General features: G+C 53.0%; 2 protein-coding genes and 1 pseudogene across 2 annotated transcripts; all 3 read right to left on the bottom strand.

Moving 5' to 3' along the window:
• Positions 1-6: 6 nt before the first annotated feature.
• Positions 7-1,323, bottom strand: LOC100906628 (peptidyl-prolyl cis-trans isomerase-like 4; the record flags this gene model as incomplete). The annotated part of the gene is made up of 3 exons (XM_003739107.1): positions 1,117-1,323; positions 714-968; positions 7-555 (listed from the first exon to the last, which is right to left on the bottom strand). Coding segments are annotated over exons 1-3 (936 nt in total), but the record flags the coding sequence as incomplete, so codon positions are not given.
• A 276-nt stretch (positions 1,324-1,599) lies between these two features.
• LOC108865181 (peptidyl-prolyl cis-trans isomerase-like 4 pseudogene) lies at positions 1,600-2,178 on the bottom strand (annotated as a pseudogene).
• A 2,146-nt stretch (positions 2,179-4,324) lies between these two features.
• On the bottom strand, positions 4,325-9,507 carry LOC100907922 (uncharacterized). Its single transcript, XM_029113206.1, has 4 exons — positions 6,479-9,507; positions 5,088-6,383; positions 4,555-4,696; positions 4,325-4,396 (listed from the first exon to the last, which is right to left on the bottom strand). The coding sequence occupies exons 1-4, from the start codon at positions 9,505-9,507 to the stop codon at positions 4,325-4,327; spliced, it is 4,539 nt and encodes a 1,512-aa protein (XP_028969039.1).
• Between the last annotated feature and the right edge of the window lie 7,619 nt (positions 9,508-17,126).

The raw sequence follows: 17,126 nt of genomic DNA, 5'->3' as shown, positions 1-17,126 counted from the left end.
GTCGACGTGGATTCTTCTGTCGTCAATGAGAACATTATCCATCTTGAAATAAGCTTGTTCACAAGACTCCTTGTTGGCGAATTCGATGAAGGCGTACTGAAGACTCTCCCCCGTTTTCCTGTCGCGGATAATTTCACAACCTCTGATTTCTCCGAAACGCGAGAAGATCAGCTCGAGATCGTCATCGTTCGTCACCGGGTTGAGTTTGCAGACGAAGAGAACATTCTCCGGAGGTGCTATGTCCGCGTCTGGGAGATCCCCGATAATTTCCAAGACCGTCGCTTGAGCTTTCGCTTCCTTCTCCTTCAACGCCTCTTCGATCTCTTCTGCTGTGCGGCCTTCATATTCGGCGATGTCTTCATAACAGGCGATACGGTCGGATTTCAGCATCTCGAGGGTAACTTCGGGGGATGCCGGATATTCCAAGTTCTCGGGCTCTGCGAAAGGATCGTCCAGGATCACAGTGTGCGAAATCAAGATGTCTTGCATAGGTCTCTCGTCTTTGTCACAAATGACCTCGTTGATTTTCTCGAGGAACTCCATGCCTTCAACAACCTGCGAGGGAATTGAGCTGAATGAGGAACAGTTCTTCGTCTTGCGATCGAAGATGAATTGCCAATATTGTGTGAATGAAGGCGAGCCTTGAAAAGTTATCCGGGAAGCCGATCACCATCACAACAGATGATCTTATTATGATGACAGAGCACACTTACCTCTCCGAAGACACAATGTCCCTGCTCATCTAAGTAGTCGAGGTTGTCGCTCAAAGTTATGAGAAATTGAGAGCCCAACATCCCTTCACCGTTGTTGACCATCGATAGCGTTCCCAGCTTCAGATGTTTCAATCGGGGCTGGCTTTCCGCTTCGAAATACCGCGCTTGCTCTCCATAAAGATGACTGAACATGGAGCTCCCGCCCCTTCCGCTCAGAGTGGGGTCTCCCGCTTGGCAAACGAAGTTCGGTGTCACCTGAATTTCGAATCAAAGTTTCAGACTCAAGATGCGAGTTTCTTCACGCGGGAAAAGACACAAGATACGCTGTGCTTCACGTCAAATGGGGACAAGCTCAAAAGTCCTCAGAGTCAGTGTCTTCCCCCGGAGCGACGCTGGAACTCACCTTGAAAAAAAGTTGTAGATTGTAATACTTCAATTTACAAAGTTTCAGAAAATTCATACAAGTTCGCGGCCTCTCCTCAACGAAGAGATCGACCGTGAAGTCCCCCATGGTTGTTTCAATCACCACAGACATGGCAGAGCGATTGTAGCCGAGAAATGAGTTCTGGATTAAAACGAGCCACCTATCGAACCGCCAGTCCGAATGATCGAGCACAATTCGTACCCGGTCAATCGATCGAAAATCAACAGTGATTTTTCCGCTATTTCAGCGGCGCATTAGAGGCGCGGCGGGAAGAACCCTTAAGGTCGATTCAGACTTATCAAGATTTGCGATTCTAGGCTTTGTGCTCCAATCCAGAGCTGGCGTTGATCTGGCTAAGGGTTCAGACCGCAAAGGAGGTGGAGATAGAATACAGTGAGGGATCTAGGAGAGTACCTATTTGAGAGCACCACCCTATCTATCTGATTGTTTACATGTGGGGTTCTAGAGAGCGACCGATTGAGAGACGTCGACGTGGATTCTTCTGTCGTCAATGAGAACATTGTCCATCTTCAAATAAGCGTTCTCACACGACTCTTTGTTGGCGAATTCGATGAAGGCGTACTGAAGACTCTCCCCCGTTTTCCTGTCGCGAATAATTCCACAACCTTGGATTTCTCCGAAACGCGAGAAAATCAGCTCGAGATCGTCATCGTTCGTCACCGGGTTGAGTTTGCAGACGAAGAGAACGTTCTCCGGAGGTGCCATGTCCGCGTCTGGGAGATCCCCGATGATTTTCAAGACCGTCGCTCGAGCTTTCGCTTCCTTCTCCTTCAACGCCTCTTCGATCTCTTCTGCTGTGCGGCCTTCATATTCGGCGATGTCTTCATAACAGGCGATACGATCGGATTTCAGCATCTCGAGGGTAACTTCGGGGGATGCCGGATATTCCAAGTTCTCAGGCTCTGCGAAAGGATCGTCCAGGACCACAGTGTGTGTAATCATGATGTCTTGCATAGGTCTTTCGTCTTTGTCACAAATGACCCCGTTGACAACCTCGACTACTTTGATGAGCAGAGACATTGTGTCTTCGGAGAGGTAAATATGCTCTGTCATCATAATAAGATCATCTGTCGTGTCGTAATGGTGATCGTTGTCGTGGATAACTCGTCAATGCTCGCCTTCATTCACACAATTCAGCCGTTCCTAGACTACTTACGCCTACAGTAGCTCGAGAACGTAGGTCCGGCCAGTCTCTCTCTTCATAATGAACTGTCGGACTAACAACGCACAGGAGTCAAGCAACTCCTTGATCGGGAATCGGAAGGTAGGGGCTCACGGTGCGATTTGGAATTTAACCTGTGAGTCTCGTGCCAAGCCTCGAAGGACTCCGGGGAAGATCTCTGCTTTCTATAGTTCTACAAGTCCGCTGATTGAGATTATATCTGATTCATCATCGTCCAGCCACCTTCTGTGGCATAGCTCAAGATGTAGCCGTCGATCAACTGATTGCACTCGATGGGGTTTCCAATATCCGCTCGGAGCTCTCGAGCGCGACCAGGATGAACAATCGAACGATTGTAGGGAACTGGGAGCGTCTGGATGCCGGATTGATCACTCCTGAGATGTTCATCGATCGTGTGAAGTAGAAGGCTGGAGGAGGTAGATCAGTGGAGCGTCGAATACTGCTCCGCAACAGCTCTCGTCCTTCTTCTCATTCGCTAAACTCCCTGTTCTGGCAATATTTCAGCTGCGGTACGGCACAATATTTTCGACGAAGACCACCCAACCGATCAGGCCATCATCACCCTGTGGGAGTAGTGGGTCGACCGAGAGGAAGATCTCGTGGAGAATTCGATGCGATCGTCCAGATATCCATCCAGACTTACTCGTCAGAAGATTCCCTATTGATGATCTATTGCCCAAAAAAGTCGTCACCTACTACGAGCCCGCCCCGAAGACAAGTGAAGGTTCGGAACCTGGTACTTCCTACTGAGTGGAAGAGTCCACTGGCTCCTGATAGAACGAGCTCATTTCCATCGATGAATAAACGGAATGTGATTCTCCATCCTATCCTGGGATCCTAGTCACGAATCACGTGACATAATGATGTGATCTAGGCGAAGCTCGAGTTTCGACTCGGAACCAGAGAGAGTAATCTTGTATTCATCATTCTTATTCCTGGCCGGATGTACCCTTTGCATCGGCTGGTGGAATCCGACACGGATGAGGCTCCTCTTAGCATGAAGTATCGGAGTGCGTCCAAGCCCACGACTCCTCTCGGGTTCACGAGGCAGATACGGGCTGCGGGGCCACTTTTTCGGTCACTTCCCCTCCCTCTGGCGCACAGGTGATCCTTCAAGAGAGCCTAAGAATAACCACGATCGGAGAGAATCGGTATCGTCAGGGATTGCACGTCATCGGATTCAGCACGACGCTCCGGACGGGAGCGACCCCCGCTGGAGAACTGGGAGACCTCGAAAATCGTTGCTTCGATTTCCACGATGGGCAGCGGAAGAGCCCAAAAACCAATTGTCCCATGGGGATGCTTCGGAACGCCCATCGACTGAACCCTGATCAGGCTATCTCGAGGCTCATGTGTCATTGATTTTCCCATCTGCGACAACTGAAAAGCCGGCCGAAAACTCTCTGCTGATCAGCTGGGACCAGGACGTTCGACGGGAAGACGAGGTTTTGCTGAATGGATTCGCAGCTTTCGATCGAAAAGAATGACTTCGAATTGATGATGAGAAGTCTCCGGATCCCACGGCCCGTGTAAAACTGATGATACTCAATGAATTCATTATATGTACATGTTTATTTTGAAGGTCTAGGTCTCAATCAATATCGATTCGAACGCTCCGAATATCGGTCTCTAGAGCGAGATCTGCGCCCCCGATCTTTCCGGGCTCTCGGCGACGGATTCCGTCTCCGATTCTTCGGCGAGGGACTTCTTTCCTGATTCCTGGAAGGAGAGCTGATTCTCCGACTTTGTGGCGAGATACTCCTCCTCTGTCCTCTGGGCGAGGGACTCCTCCTCCTTCTCCTCGGCGAGGGACTCCTCTTGGTCTTCTGCTGTGCGGCCTTCATATTCGGCGATGTCTTCATAACAGGCGATACGATCGGATTTTAGCATCTCGAGGGTAACTTCGGGGGATGCCGAATATTCCAAGTTCTCAGGCTCTGCGAAAGGATCGTCCAGGATCACAGTGTGTGAAATCATGATGTCTTACATAGGTCTTCCGTCTTTGTCACAAATGACCCCGTTGATTTTCTCGAGGAACTCCATGCCTTCAACAACCTGCGAGGGAATTGAGCTGAATGAGGAACAGTTCTTCGTCTTGCGATCGAAGATGAATTGCCAATATTGTGTGAATAAAGGCGAGCCTTGAAGAGTTATCCGGGAAGCCGATCACCATTACGACAGATGATCTTATTAAGGTGACAGAGCACACTTACTGTGGGGAATCCGGTTCGTTGATCCTCCGTATGTATCTTCAGGTCGTTGGGGTAGCTATGGAACGGGCTCGGAGTCCTCGGTCCTACGAAAAAGGCGATGAAAAACACGGTCGGTTCGACGGCGATGTACCAGTCACGATTGCTAGGAACCGAATGAATGTTTATTGATCTAGAGTGACGCCGGCTGTAGCGACGTGCAGTCGACATCTGTTAAGAATCGGAACGCTGTTATCTTCCCGTTCGCTCGTTATCGTACGGAATTATTGACACTCCCGGGGCAAAACGGGACGTCTTCACAATTAGTTATGTCTGCGCACGGAAATTATTTACAGTATCACAATGAACAGTAGTCGGTATTAGTGGAATCATCAGGTGATCTCGGATTTACAATCGTTGGCCGCTGGCCTAAGTCGCGACGCTGGCTGCTCGATCGGCTGTCGCCGTAGACGCTCGGCTCGGGCTCTCGGACTCCGCGACCTCGAGGGGATGGAGTAGGTTGGCTGGCACGCCGCGAACAGGTCCCGTTCCCGAACTTTACCGTATAGGTGCGCACATGCCCGTCCCGGCCGCGATGGGCCTCGACCACTCGAACCAAATCCCAACGGGTCCTGGACCGATTGCTGTCCCGGACGAGGCAAACCTCTCCGACAGCCAACGGCGCGGTCGGAGAGCCCCATGTTGCGTTTAGCGAGCGCAGGAGCATCAGGTATTCGCGGGCCCAGCGTGAGCGAAGGCTAGCGAAGTAAGTTGTCCGCTTCAGAAGCCCATGGCGAAGCTGCTCGGCGCTGTACCCCTCGTCGCTGCGGAGCAGGTCCACGGGTTCCGCCTGGGCGACGGGCACGAAGCTCGGGCCGCCCTGAAGGAAGTTGTCCGGGGTTAGCGGCTCGACTGAGTCCGGGTCGCTCAACACGTATGTAACCGGTCTCTTGTTGATGACGGCTGCGAGCTCGCAGAGTATGGTTCGGAATTCCTCATATCCCACGAGGCTTCGACCTAGGGTCTTGTATAGACACGACTTCAGGACGCCGATGAGCCTTTCGTAGAAACCTCCCCGATTCGGGGCTCTCGGGCAGATGAAGGTCCACTGGATATTTCGGCCGCGCAACATTTCCCGCATCTGGGATTCGTTGACGGAATTGAACAATTTTTTGAGCTCGGTAGACGCTTTCGTGAAGTTTTTTGCGTTGTCCGAGATTAAGTGCGTGCAGGCTGGGTGTGCGGCGAGGAAGCGGCGAATTGTCAGCATCGTCTGGGGGCCCGATAGTGACGGAACGGCTTCCAGGTGAACCGCCCGGATCGCGGCGCACGTGAAAAGCGCGATGTAAGTCTTCCTAGGACCGTCGCGGTCACGAGTGTGAAACGGTCCACAGAAGTCCACGCCCGCGGCGGCGAACGGCGCCTGGAACTCTGTCCTGAACTCGGGAAGAGCCCCCTCAATCTGTTGAGCGTGGCGACCTTGGCGGCGACGGCATACTACACGTTTGTGGAGGACGCTCTTAACGAGCTGCCTTGCACGTGTTATCCAGAACTTTTCTCTGAGATGCATGAGGATTACATTGGCTCCGAAGTGGGCATTGATTCGGTGCACGTCAATGACGAGGAGTCGGGTTAGCCTAGACTCACCGGGAATGACCACGGGATTCATCTGATCGTAAGTATAGATCACGCCGGTCAGCCGCGTTCGCACGCGCAGTATGTTTTGCTCGTCGATGAAAAGCTGATGGGCTGCCAACTTCGACGACGAAGACGGGCGGTGTCCCGCCTTGGTGTCCGTGATCTCCTGACGTAGGAACTGTTGTTGACATTCACGGACGATGTGTGCTTCCGCCCTGCGATGCAGATCGATGGGTTCTGGAAGTGTTGGACGAAGCCCATGGTCCGGATCGCACGGCCGGCGGTACTGTGCCGGTCGAGATCCACCAACGGCTCCGAGAGCACCACGGGAGCAACCACCTTTCGCGTTTCATCGCTTACTTGCTCGAACGATGAGCTTTCGGTTTGAGGTTGCGAGATGGGCCACCTTTCACGAGGCGACCTTAGCCACGAGGGACCGAACCACCAATCGGAACAATTGATCAGTGACTCGGCCGATATACCACGTGTGGCGAGGTCGCTCACGTTGCTGGTCCCCTGGACGAAGAACCATTGGTCCGGATTTGAGTGCTTCTGTATCTCCAAGACACGGTTGTTGGCGAATGGCTTCCAGACGCCAGGACGAACCGATGTCGCCCAATGATATGTGATTCTGGAGTCCGTGTAGTAGCACACGCTGCTGAACTCGATGTCGAGGTTATCGATGAGAAACCGACTGAGGCGCACAGAGATGACGGCAGCGAGGAGTTCAAGACGTGGAAGGGACTGGGGCTCGCGGGGAGCGTCTCGCGATTTGCACATTACGAGCGCAAAGTCACTTGTGCAGTCCGTGTATCGGTACTCGATGTATGCGACGGCGGCGAACGCCTTCTGCGATGCGTCTCCCATCATATGGAGATGGTAAGAGGCGGCGTCTCCCTCCCGGCCGGAAAATCGTCTTGGAAGGTTGTGGTCCTGCAGAACCCGGAGCTCGGATATCCAGTCTGTGAGGTCCTTGTGGACGTCCTCGGGGATAGGATCGTTCCACTGAAGATCGACCGCCCAGAGGCGTCTGATAATCAGCTTCCCTCGGAGCGTGAAGGGGAGGAACCATCCATGTGGGTCGTAAAAGGCGGCAATGATGCTGAGAGCACGGCGCTTCGTGATGACACGACCCGCATCCGTCTGAGTTCGCAGATCGGGCATGGAGAAATGGAAGGTGTCCGTCTCGGTGTTCCACGAGATTCCCAAAACTTTGAAGAATCCAGATGTTTGCTTATCGAAATTGTTTCTGTCGACTCCTGTCGCCGCGAGATGCTCAAGGACTTTTTGTGGGCTGCTCTTCCATTTCGCTAATTTCATGCCCGCGCTGGCCAGGGTCCTGCGTGCGAGATCCGCGACCTCCTTCGCCTCTTGGACAGACCGGCAGCTAAGGAGAAAGTCGTCGGCGTAGAAATAGGAACCGAGTCGGGCGGCGTCGGGTCCGGCCCGTCTGAGATGCTCACGCACCGTGGCCGCCAAAAGAAATCCGGAGGGGGAGGCGCCCCAGGTGACGCGAGTCATCTGGAATGTCCTGGTGTCGTCATCGCCAGGGCCTTTCCAAATAAACCGGAACGAAGCTTGGTCCTCCTCATGGACAGCCAGCATCATGTAAGCCTTGGCGATATCCGCGGAGATGGCAACTCGATTAGTTCGGAACCTCAGAAGCGGCGTGATGAGCTCTGGGTTGAGGTTTGGGCCCTGGATCAGGTGCTCGTTGAGCGAGGTCCCGCCACGATCCTTGGCCGAACAATCGAACACGATGCGCCACTTCCCGGAGGAGTTTACAACTTCGTGGTGGGGCATGTGATATGTCGTCGGCGGGTTGCTTTCCGCAGGATCGATCTCTCTTGCGAATCCATCCGCAACGAATTGAAGCAACTCGCTGTTGTAGCGCTCATAGCGCTCCGGCGTCGCCGACAAGCTTGTGATTTTTCGGCTTAAGCGTCGCATTGCGAGCTCTCTAGTATCCGGTAGCTGTTCGATCGAGGAGCGTTTCGGGAAACACACGGTGTATCTGTTGTCCGCGTAAGTCAACCCGGCGTGGAATTGTTGGAGTGCTGATTCGTCGTCGGCGGATAGGTGAGGGTTCGCGGACGGCTTGTCCACGATTCCAATCGTCTCTAGGTTCCAAAGTCGCTCGACTTCCTCGGCGGGCCGCGACAGCGCGAGGGAAGCGACGCAGCATACTGCGTGAGCCACTACGACATCGCTCCCCCGAGTGGGACCCTCGGGCTCAGTGTCCCCTCCCACCACCCACCCGAACCTGGTGGGATACGCGGCGATGTCTCCGATTATGTCCTTTGGAGCGGCGTTGGTCTTGAATTTGTTCCACTGGTTCATGCCCAGTAGAATCGCAGGCGGTGACGCGGTCCACTCTCCCACGTAAGATCGGTCGGCGAGAGGGAAGTTTTGGTCGAACTTCACCAGCGCGTCCTTGACATTACGAGGACTGATGTTCGAAGGGTTGACACCGAACTCCGACTCGTAAGCGAGCACCTGGATCGCCGGCTCGCCTCTAGGTCCGGCGATGCAGAGTTTGTACACCGGGACTCCCTTCTTCCTCTGAAAGTTGTCATAGCCTTGGATGTTGAGATCGTGTACACTGACGGGCGTCTCTCGGAGCATGGCACGCAGGGACGGGGTCACAAATGTCAGAGAGCTTCCACAATCGACGAAGATTCTCACAGGGATCCTTAATCCATGGTTCGTAACGTATGCGCACATCGTCCAGAGCAGGGAGTTGCTAGCACAGTGCGCGCTGGAGACCACGGTGACTGCCGGGCTAGCCCCTGTGGCTTCGTCCGAATGCATCGACGTGTAGTGTTCGGGCGATTTGCACTTGAGGCACGGAGATCGGGGGCCTCGACACTCAGTCGGAGACGGGTGAACGGTTCGGAAACACCTTGGGCATCGTCTTCGCTCGCGGAGAATTTCATGGCGCCGAGCGATGGTGATGGCGGCTGGACACTTAGAGCTGTTGTGGTCCTTGACGGCGCAGAACAGACACGGTTTGGGAATGAAAGTGTTGGATTTCGGCTTCGCGACGCCTGCGGCCACCGTGCTCACGAGACGCCGATGCTTGCTGTCAATCGGTCTGATCGAGTTTCGATCCGTGTTGGCCTCTCTCGACGCGGACTGCGCGGCCTCGGCAAGTTTGGTGGCCTCCAGCTGACGTACCCGCTTTCGAACGAAGGTAATGAGTTTGTTTGTTTCCACTGTGGGGTCGATCGTGTGAAGTAGAAGGCTGGAGGAGGTAGACCAGTGGAGCGTCAAATACTGCTCCGCAACAGCTCTCGTCCACAATATTTTCGACGAAGACGGCCCAACCGATAAGGCCATCATCACCCTGTGGGAGGAGTGGGTCGATAAATTGTTGAGAAAGTATTCAATGCTGACTATCAGACCCCGGGTTGTCCCATCCCGATATACTTCGCGAAAAGCTCCAATGATAGGGAGGGCGCCCGAGAAAAAAAAACTGAAGATCCCGCAGTGAGAGAACTCTACTCTGGCAATACAGGGGGAAAGCCCTGGGAAACAGTTCTCGATCTCAGGAAAAACTGTCCATGTACGTCAGTATTCCTCCGAGTGAGATATGGCTCGCTGAATCCGGGTTGCAACTCCTCCGACCGTACACGAACTTTGCGGAGTGAGTAGCACCCTTGACCCTTGGTTCCCGCTCATGGCACGTCGGGCTCTCGAGCGGAATCTCCCCAGCCGCTTCGCGTGCAACCAGCGCGCGCCGTCAAGGGTTGGAAAGATTATGTCACGTTGGCTGGTTTCGAGCGTTGAGACACGGACAGTCGTCTGAGAAGGGAGGAATGTCGTGTTCGCGCTCGTTTTTGAACAGCTACCGGAAAGATCCCTCTTTAAGAGCTCGATAACGAACTTAATAAAAAAAGTATATTCTATCTCCACCAACTTATGCGCTAGACCTCGTGAGTTCAGTTGCTCGTGGTAACACAGCATAAGCGAACTCCTCGCGCCGTATCGAGCGATAGTATATCGTGAAGAGACTCGGACGGAATACAGCAGAAATTCCAGAGAATTCGGCCATATACTGGATCAGGGACCCATGGCATGAGGCAGTGGAACAGCAACTCCCGAAAATTTCCCGAATACCGCATCGAATTCTCCGTTGCGGGGAACATCATTCAACAGAATTCTCGAATTTTCCCCTACGAGCCGAAGCTCGTTGATGACTCCGGAAACAAAACGACCGTGGCAGCCGACCAGTTAGGGAGGTCAGGCCGGAAAGGAGCACGGAGCGGAACACGGTGTAGAACTCTCGAGCCGCGATTATAACGAAGCACTTCAATATTCCCAGATCTACAATAATCGAAAAGATGGAATCCGGTCCGATTGCCCATGCCGGACCGACCGGAATCGGTTCCCGGGTATATTCTCAACAAGCCGTTGGGTTCCTGAGTGGAGGTGACCGGCACGATTGAGTAGAGCAACGAGCTCCTCTCATCGTATGCAACGCACTCGTCGCAAATTGGCGACTCGTATCCGATCCTGCTAGATACTAAGAAGTCCATCAACCACGAGTTATAATAGGTGGAGCGAGTCGCCGTACTATTCGAGACCGGAAGTCACCGCATGCTCGTGCTGATCGCTGCACATGAATGATCTGACTCTGATAACAATACTAGAGGACAGAATGTTTCCCGGCGTGAGAGCGGGCGTCCGGAAAGATCGATTCCAAGCGTCAAACACAGCGGGGGTTGGGCGCTCCTGACTGTAATCTGCCTCGGAGGGTTCCCGTGTCGATAAGCTGATGCATTCGAGATCAAGCCGCTGCGCCGGCTTGAATAGGTCGACTCAGGGAGACCGTTCCTAGAGATCGACGCCGACGCCATGGCAGAACACGAATATCAGGAGATGAATATCGGCGAGCCTGGCGTCAACAGCGAACTGGAGTTCGAAAGAGTTGATGGTGAATTCTTCTGAATGCCGAGGACCAACGGTCGCATACCGGATGCGGATCTTGACAGTCGAAGGCTCTGGGGAGATCTCCCGCGGGATATCCATCAGAGACATGATTAACGATAGAAACGCGACGTTTTGCGACTTGCAACGATGCAGCAGCAATGAGTCCTGAGTGATGGAATTGATCGGCGGCGACATCCAGGCTAGAGAAAAATCGGGATCCTCCCTCGTCCCTAGGGATGGAGATCCTGCCCCATCAATCGACAATGCTCTTTGCTTTCCGCTTGGCGGACCTTGTTGAGAAAACAGAAAATCCGACTAGGTTTTGAACTCATTCGGCTACCCCCACGCCGCCGGCGAGTTCAAGCGATCGATTTCGGGATCGCTACGTCAGGGCATCGTCCACGCAAACGCACCACCTGTGACTCCGAGGAATTCAATCCGTGGCGATCCGAGCGGGATGCTGTGCGCTTCAGAGCACTCACAACCTGCACGTGCCATGCATGAGCGCGTCTTCCGACTATTGGGGCATTGCAACCGTTATGTGATAACGGCGGAAGCGGAGACGCGAGAACAAAGCTCGCATGTCGGGGGATACGTTCACGGCCTCGGACGGAGATGACCCCCCTTCGCATTCTGTGATCACAGGATGATCAGATGGACGTGAAGATTTCGACACGGATCTCGATGTGGACTGACAACGATTCGAATGTTGGCGCCCGGGGTGCGGCGCCGTCTGGCGTCAACTACTGAAACTAAGGAGAGCGGCACATTGTGCGGGTCATCCAGAGTGCCGTGTTGTCGTGGTAGTGTGTGCGCCGTCCGCCGCGGTACAACTGACAATAATTTTAAGAGGAGACACCAGCGGAGAGTTTGTCACAATTTCGGATACGCTAGCAGTGCCGGTGGAGTGCGAGTGATGTGCTCGGAGACACAGGATTCCGCCATTATCGACATCGTGTCATAGAGATCTACAGGTACGGCTCGGTCAAGTGTACGTTGCGACGGTTTGTAAGGAGCCGAGAGGCAATACACGTATTGCTGGTTCGAACCGAAGGAGTTCCGCTTGACACAAAAGCTGCTTACGTGCTTTTCTGCCTGACAGAAACTATTCCACAGCATTCCGGCCCTGACGTTTCATGCTTTTCCGTAAAATACGATGACGAGTCTCGGAGTTGATTCCTCCCGATTGCTCCGAAGCCACGGCGACGGATTGCAGATTGATCGCTTGAGTTGACCGCTGACTGGTCGACTTCCCTGACGTTCTAAAGAATATCAGTCCCTTGAAGTTTAGCGAGCGTATGTGTCAGCGAGAGCTGCCGTCGTTTGGAAACGACGATATCTTCCATGGCTCTCCGACCAATGAAATTGGAATTCGTTGAAGTCGCTGAAGATACGAGACTGACGAGTGACGGCTTGTGTGCGCCTGTGTCTGTGTGGCGTTGAGAAACTCGTGTTGGGAACGAAGACGAAGGGTGCAGTTGACTTGTCGCTTTACCGGTCGTTGTGTCTATTTTCGCCGGTAAAGCATTCGTTCGAGAGAGATCCTCTTGCCAACCTGGCTTTTAGTCACCCGCGAACGGTCATGCAGTGTATCGCTCGGTGGTGATCATCGATATCCTGGGGGCTTCCCGAGTCCACGCGATGGTCTTGTGACTGAAGCTTATGGTGACCGATCAGATGTTCCGATGACAGGCGGGAGAGTCCCATGTCCTTGGGAGAGTTCGATTTCGGTGATTTCAGTGGATTCAATCTCTCGGGTGACCGAATGCAAGACTGGGAGACCTGATGCGCGATGATGGAGAGGCCTTTGATTTATGACCGCGATTCTCAAAGAGGGAGCAATCTCTTGCTGTTGGATCGGAGACGAATATCTCCACTCCCCTATGGAGGATACTTGGCTAGGGGAGGAGTTTCGGAATTTTTCGAGAACAATTGGAAGCGAAGAATGAGGGAGGCTCGCTCGAAGGCGCGGAGGAATCCGACAACCGATGGATCGATGGGGATAATTTTCCTCATCCCGTTTCCTTCAGCTGACCGAGTAATGTGAGGAACAGTTCCGCTCACGGCGGAATACCCTATGAGTGGTAGAGCGGTTCCTTTCTGAATTCAATGGCGAATTGTCCGCATTCTTCAGATCCAGAGGTCTGGAACGATCCCAACGGGAGATGGCTCTTCCTCTCGTCGTTGAGGGATCAAAGCTTCATAGGAGTCAGCCGGATCATTCGTATAGCGAACAGATCCCCTCTGACACTGCACTGTAAATTCAGGATCTCGAGAGGCGCATGAGGATCTCCGCGCTCGACTCCTGGAAGCGTGCGGAAGGGGTGGGGGAACGGTTTGCAAGCAATTCTGGTACACCTCGTCGATCGGATAGTCCTCGATTCGTCTGGAAGTGCGGACTGCCTCGTTTCAGACTGCCTTGCCAGCGACTGTTAACGATCAACATTCGCAGTGCGAGAACAGACGCCATTGTGGGACTTTTCAAAATGTCTCGACTTGGGCTTCTCGCCGTTTCTCAGAGCAGAAAGTCCCCCGCTTCGGTAGAAGTTCACGACACCGTGTTCAAATTAGCCGGGAAATTACGATTTTCATGCCGCTTTCTGAGAACGACAAACAGCACTCACACGGCCGCTTGGAAAACGAGATTTTTTTCTCCGACTGGCCAGAGTGGCACTCGAATATCATGTGATCCGCTTGCGCCAGTTGGCTCGTCTCTCTCTGTTCCTACGAGCGGACGTCTATTGCGTATTTTCTGCCGAATTCATGTATCGGAGCTTTGATGATGCCACGGTCGAGAGCATTGTTTTCCGATTCGGAAAACCACGGTTTCACTGCTGTCACAGCGCTCTATGACACGCGACCGCGTTCTGCGGTCGGTGCCCGCAAGATACAACTTAGCGACTCAACTCGTAAAAGCGAACGATCGGCATTTTGAGAAGAGTCGATTTTTTTTTCGCAGAATCTCTTGTCATTCAGTTCTATGAGTTCACGGAATCGGCGGATCTGAGCGGCGGACAAATCGCTCGTCGACCCATGTACCCATAAGTTAGCTTCGCGGCCAGATGAGCTCGTCGTCGCGGCTATGAGAATCAGTCGCTTCTGATGATGCATAATTTGCAAATCCGCTTTTAATATGCTGCTCTTCTCTGCGAAACAGGTAGCTGCTCTTTCTCCCATGCGAGGTCACGACGGTTCTGACACGAGTCACAGTCGAAAGCTACCGTTTCATTGAGCGCTGTACCCAAACGACGCCGGCCGTCCGAGCAGCACCGTTCCGTGCGTTCGATTTTTGAAATTCCACCGGCGGCCGCTGTCGCTTGAGAGCGTTCGCCTGTTCGAAATAGGTTTTCTGCGGCGGCCTTGATATGCAGTTTCTGTCATCACAAGAGCCGGCGTAGCCGCTGACGCTGCTGCCGTCATCGACGTCGCGAGCGTGTCTGTCAAGTTTGGCGCCCTCCTAGTCACCGATTCTCGAGCCAGCGTGAGCTACGGCGCTGCAGAATCGAATCTGCCGCGAGCAGCGCTTCGCTTAGTGACCGCAGATTCAGACGATGAGCCTACTTCCCGAGGCAGAGATTCCACCGAGAATTATACAGCCGCTGATTGGAGAAATGTGATTATCGATGCGTTTGAGCGTCAGACAGCTGATTCCGTGCACATATAGTCATTATTATTTATTTGTTCTAACTCTTCTCTCTAACTCTTCTAACTCTCTCTTCTATCGATATTTGTTCTAACTCTTTCTTGATGTATGAAATACTTAAGGGTAATTTGAAAGGATAGTGTAGGCGTCGTAGTCGTAGCGGCCCGCAGTTGCGGCTTCTGAAGAGCTTCCTGATGGTGGATTCCCACTCCGGGCCACAGAAGTGTTTTCGCTGCGAATCTCTGTCGCTGAAATCCATTGGCCGTTTGCTCCATCTGGACCCCGTTTTCATGTGACCGACACCATGTGGCTCCTCGGTAGTAGACTGAGCACAGACCCTGTCAAATGAGCAGCCCACCGCGACGAAAGTTTCGCTCATATTCGCTCGTAATGATGCGTGGTCGTAGCCACGAGCTGCCGTCGCTTTTCCCCTGAGAATACTCCCCCTCGATTCGCGTATATATTTCCAGTCAAGAGACGGTGTCATAGTAGTGAGAATTTTGTGATTTGTGAAATACACTTCTCGCCTTGTTGAGCCATCGCTCCCTAATGCCACTGAATCCGGGTCTCACGAATCACGAGAGCTGGAACGATGACGGTGGCGGCTCCCACGACCGCACCTTCGACTTTCGATAATTCCTCATGGAATTCCCGAAGACGCCCGTCGAGACAGTACCGTTTTCCGAGCCCTAGAGCAGATTTTTCCAGAGTCGCGCGTTCACGGAGCCGTTCCTCTGCCGCCGCTTCGCTTCTGGTTGTGATTCCCATCTCTAAGTGTCTTCATCTTGAAGATCCTCTCGGCGATAGAGAAGACCTTGGGAGTTCAGACAGACCAGCCCGGTATTTGTTCCAATGGTAGAATGGCCCGCAACCGAAGCGAGAAATATCACAGTCCCCGAATGATATCACAGCTTTGACAGGGAGTGGATCGGTACTAGCCACGTAAGCGCCAAAACATCCGACCTGGTGCTTTCCGAGGTCAGGGCCGGAATGGAAATTTTAATAGCTCACCATCAAATCGTTCATGGAAGACTTTGTGACTCTACCGTGTGTGCCCTCTCTGACTGAGTGTAACTGCATCTGATACCGTGGGAACGCGCGGTGGATAGGACGAATCTACACGGAACTGACCGCGTGGAAATGGTCTACGTCAACGAAAAGTTGCATTCCAACGAAGCCTCGCTGCTAAAATGAGAGCCCTTGCACAAAGTTTCGGCATTCCTAATGCCAAGAGATTGAGATGTAATCTGACTTATCATTATGATAGGCGTTCCGCCGCGAAATGTCCTGTGCTTTTGCAGGCTTGGCCCATTTGCCGCGTTCGTAAACAGTGACCTACCGGTGAACTATAACTCGTCTGAGATTTTCGAGCTTGGCTCCTCGAACGAACGAATGAAGTGAGTTATGTCTTCCCGTGAGTACGCGCGCCGGATTGATCGCAGATTCCGTTCCAGCCCTAAGATCATAACGAATGGGCAGCGACTGGGGCCTTGAAGCTCATCTTTGAAATTTACATTGGATATCTGGAATCACTATCGGGCGTGACTAAGTTTCTGAGGAATGGCTGTTCCTCGCTCGGACGAAGCGTTCGAGCCATGGCCGTTTTGTTCCACGACCGAGCATAATGCAAGTCGTCAGACGATGTACGATCTGTTTGTTTGTCGTCTTGCTTCTCCAAGAGCGCCTGCTCTCCAAATCGCTTCTATTCCTACTCTTCCGTGAGACCGTTCGCGGAAACCGATTTTCGGTCCGACTGTCTCGCAGAGTCATTGGCTCAGTGATAGCCTGACGTTCTGACGAGCGGTCGCCGTGTAGAGTCTCGCGCTAGTCTTCTGTCAGCTCCAGGTGTCGCTGAAGGGAGGGGAATTTCGAGGATGTAGGGACCAGGAGGCTCAGGACGTGCTCTCATCGAGATCTCCTCTCGATTAATGTACTCCCAAAATCTGGTCCGGAGGATCCACGTTCTCGGGTTCGATCTGGCGCGTAAGATTGGGGATCGATCGCCACAGGCTCCGCCGAGAAACAGAAATTTCATTCGATTCTGTGACTGTGTATTAGTCCGGTCGGGCTACGGCAGATCTTCTCAAATCGGAGATCTACGATTCTTCGCTATCCAGACGTGTCGAAGTGCCGTTGTAGAAGATACGTAGTCGCGATCATACATGGCTGCCGTCGGTGAAAGGTCTGAAGCCAGAGCAAATTATGTGGGTCACCAAGTACCGTCTGGCGTCTGACTGAGTCAAGATACGGAGCGACATCCGAACAAAGATTTGCTGCTACCTAACGGATTCCCGAGTACCTGCTGTTCTGCGTGGGATTTCTCTGCTTTTCGGGTGTTTTTATTCTCTCCCTCTCGTGTCTCTTCATCTTTATCAAGCTTCGC

This window comes from Galendromus occidentalis, unplaced genomic scaffold (assembly GCF_000255335.2).
Source record: "Galendromus occidentalis unplaced genomic scaffold, Mocc_1.1 scf7180000076386, whole genome shotgun sequence".
NCBI classification, from domain to species: Eukaryota; Metazoa; Arthropoda; class Arachnida; order Mesostigmata; family Phytoseiidae; genus Galendromus; species Galendromus occidentalis.
Note: the sequence above shows the minus strand (reverse complement) of the source record. Positions and strands in the feature narration are given on the sequence as shown.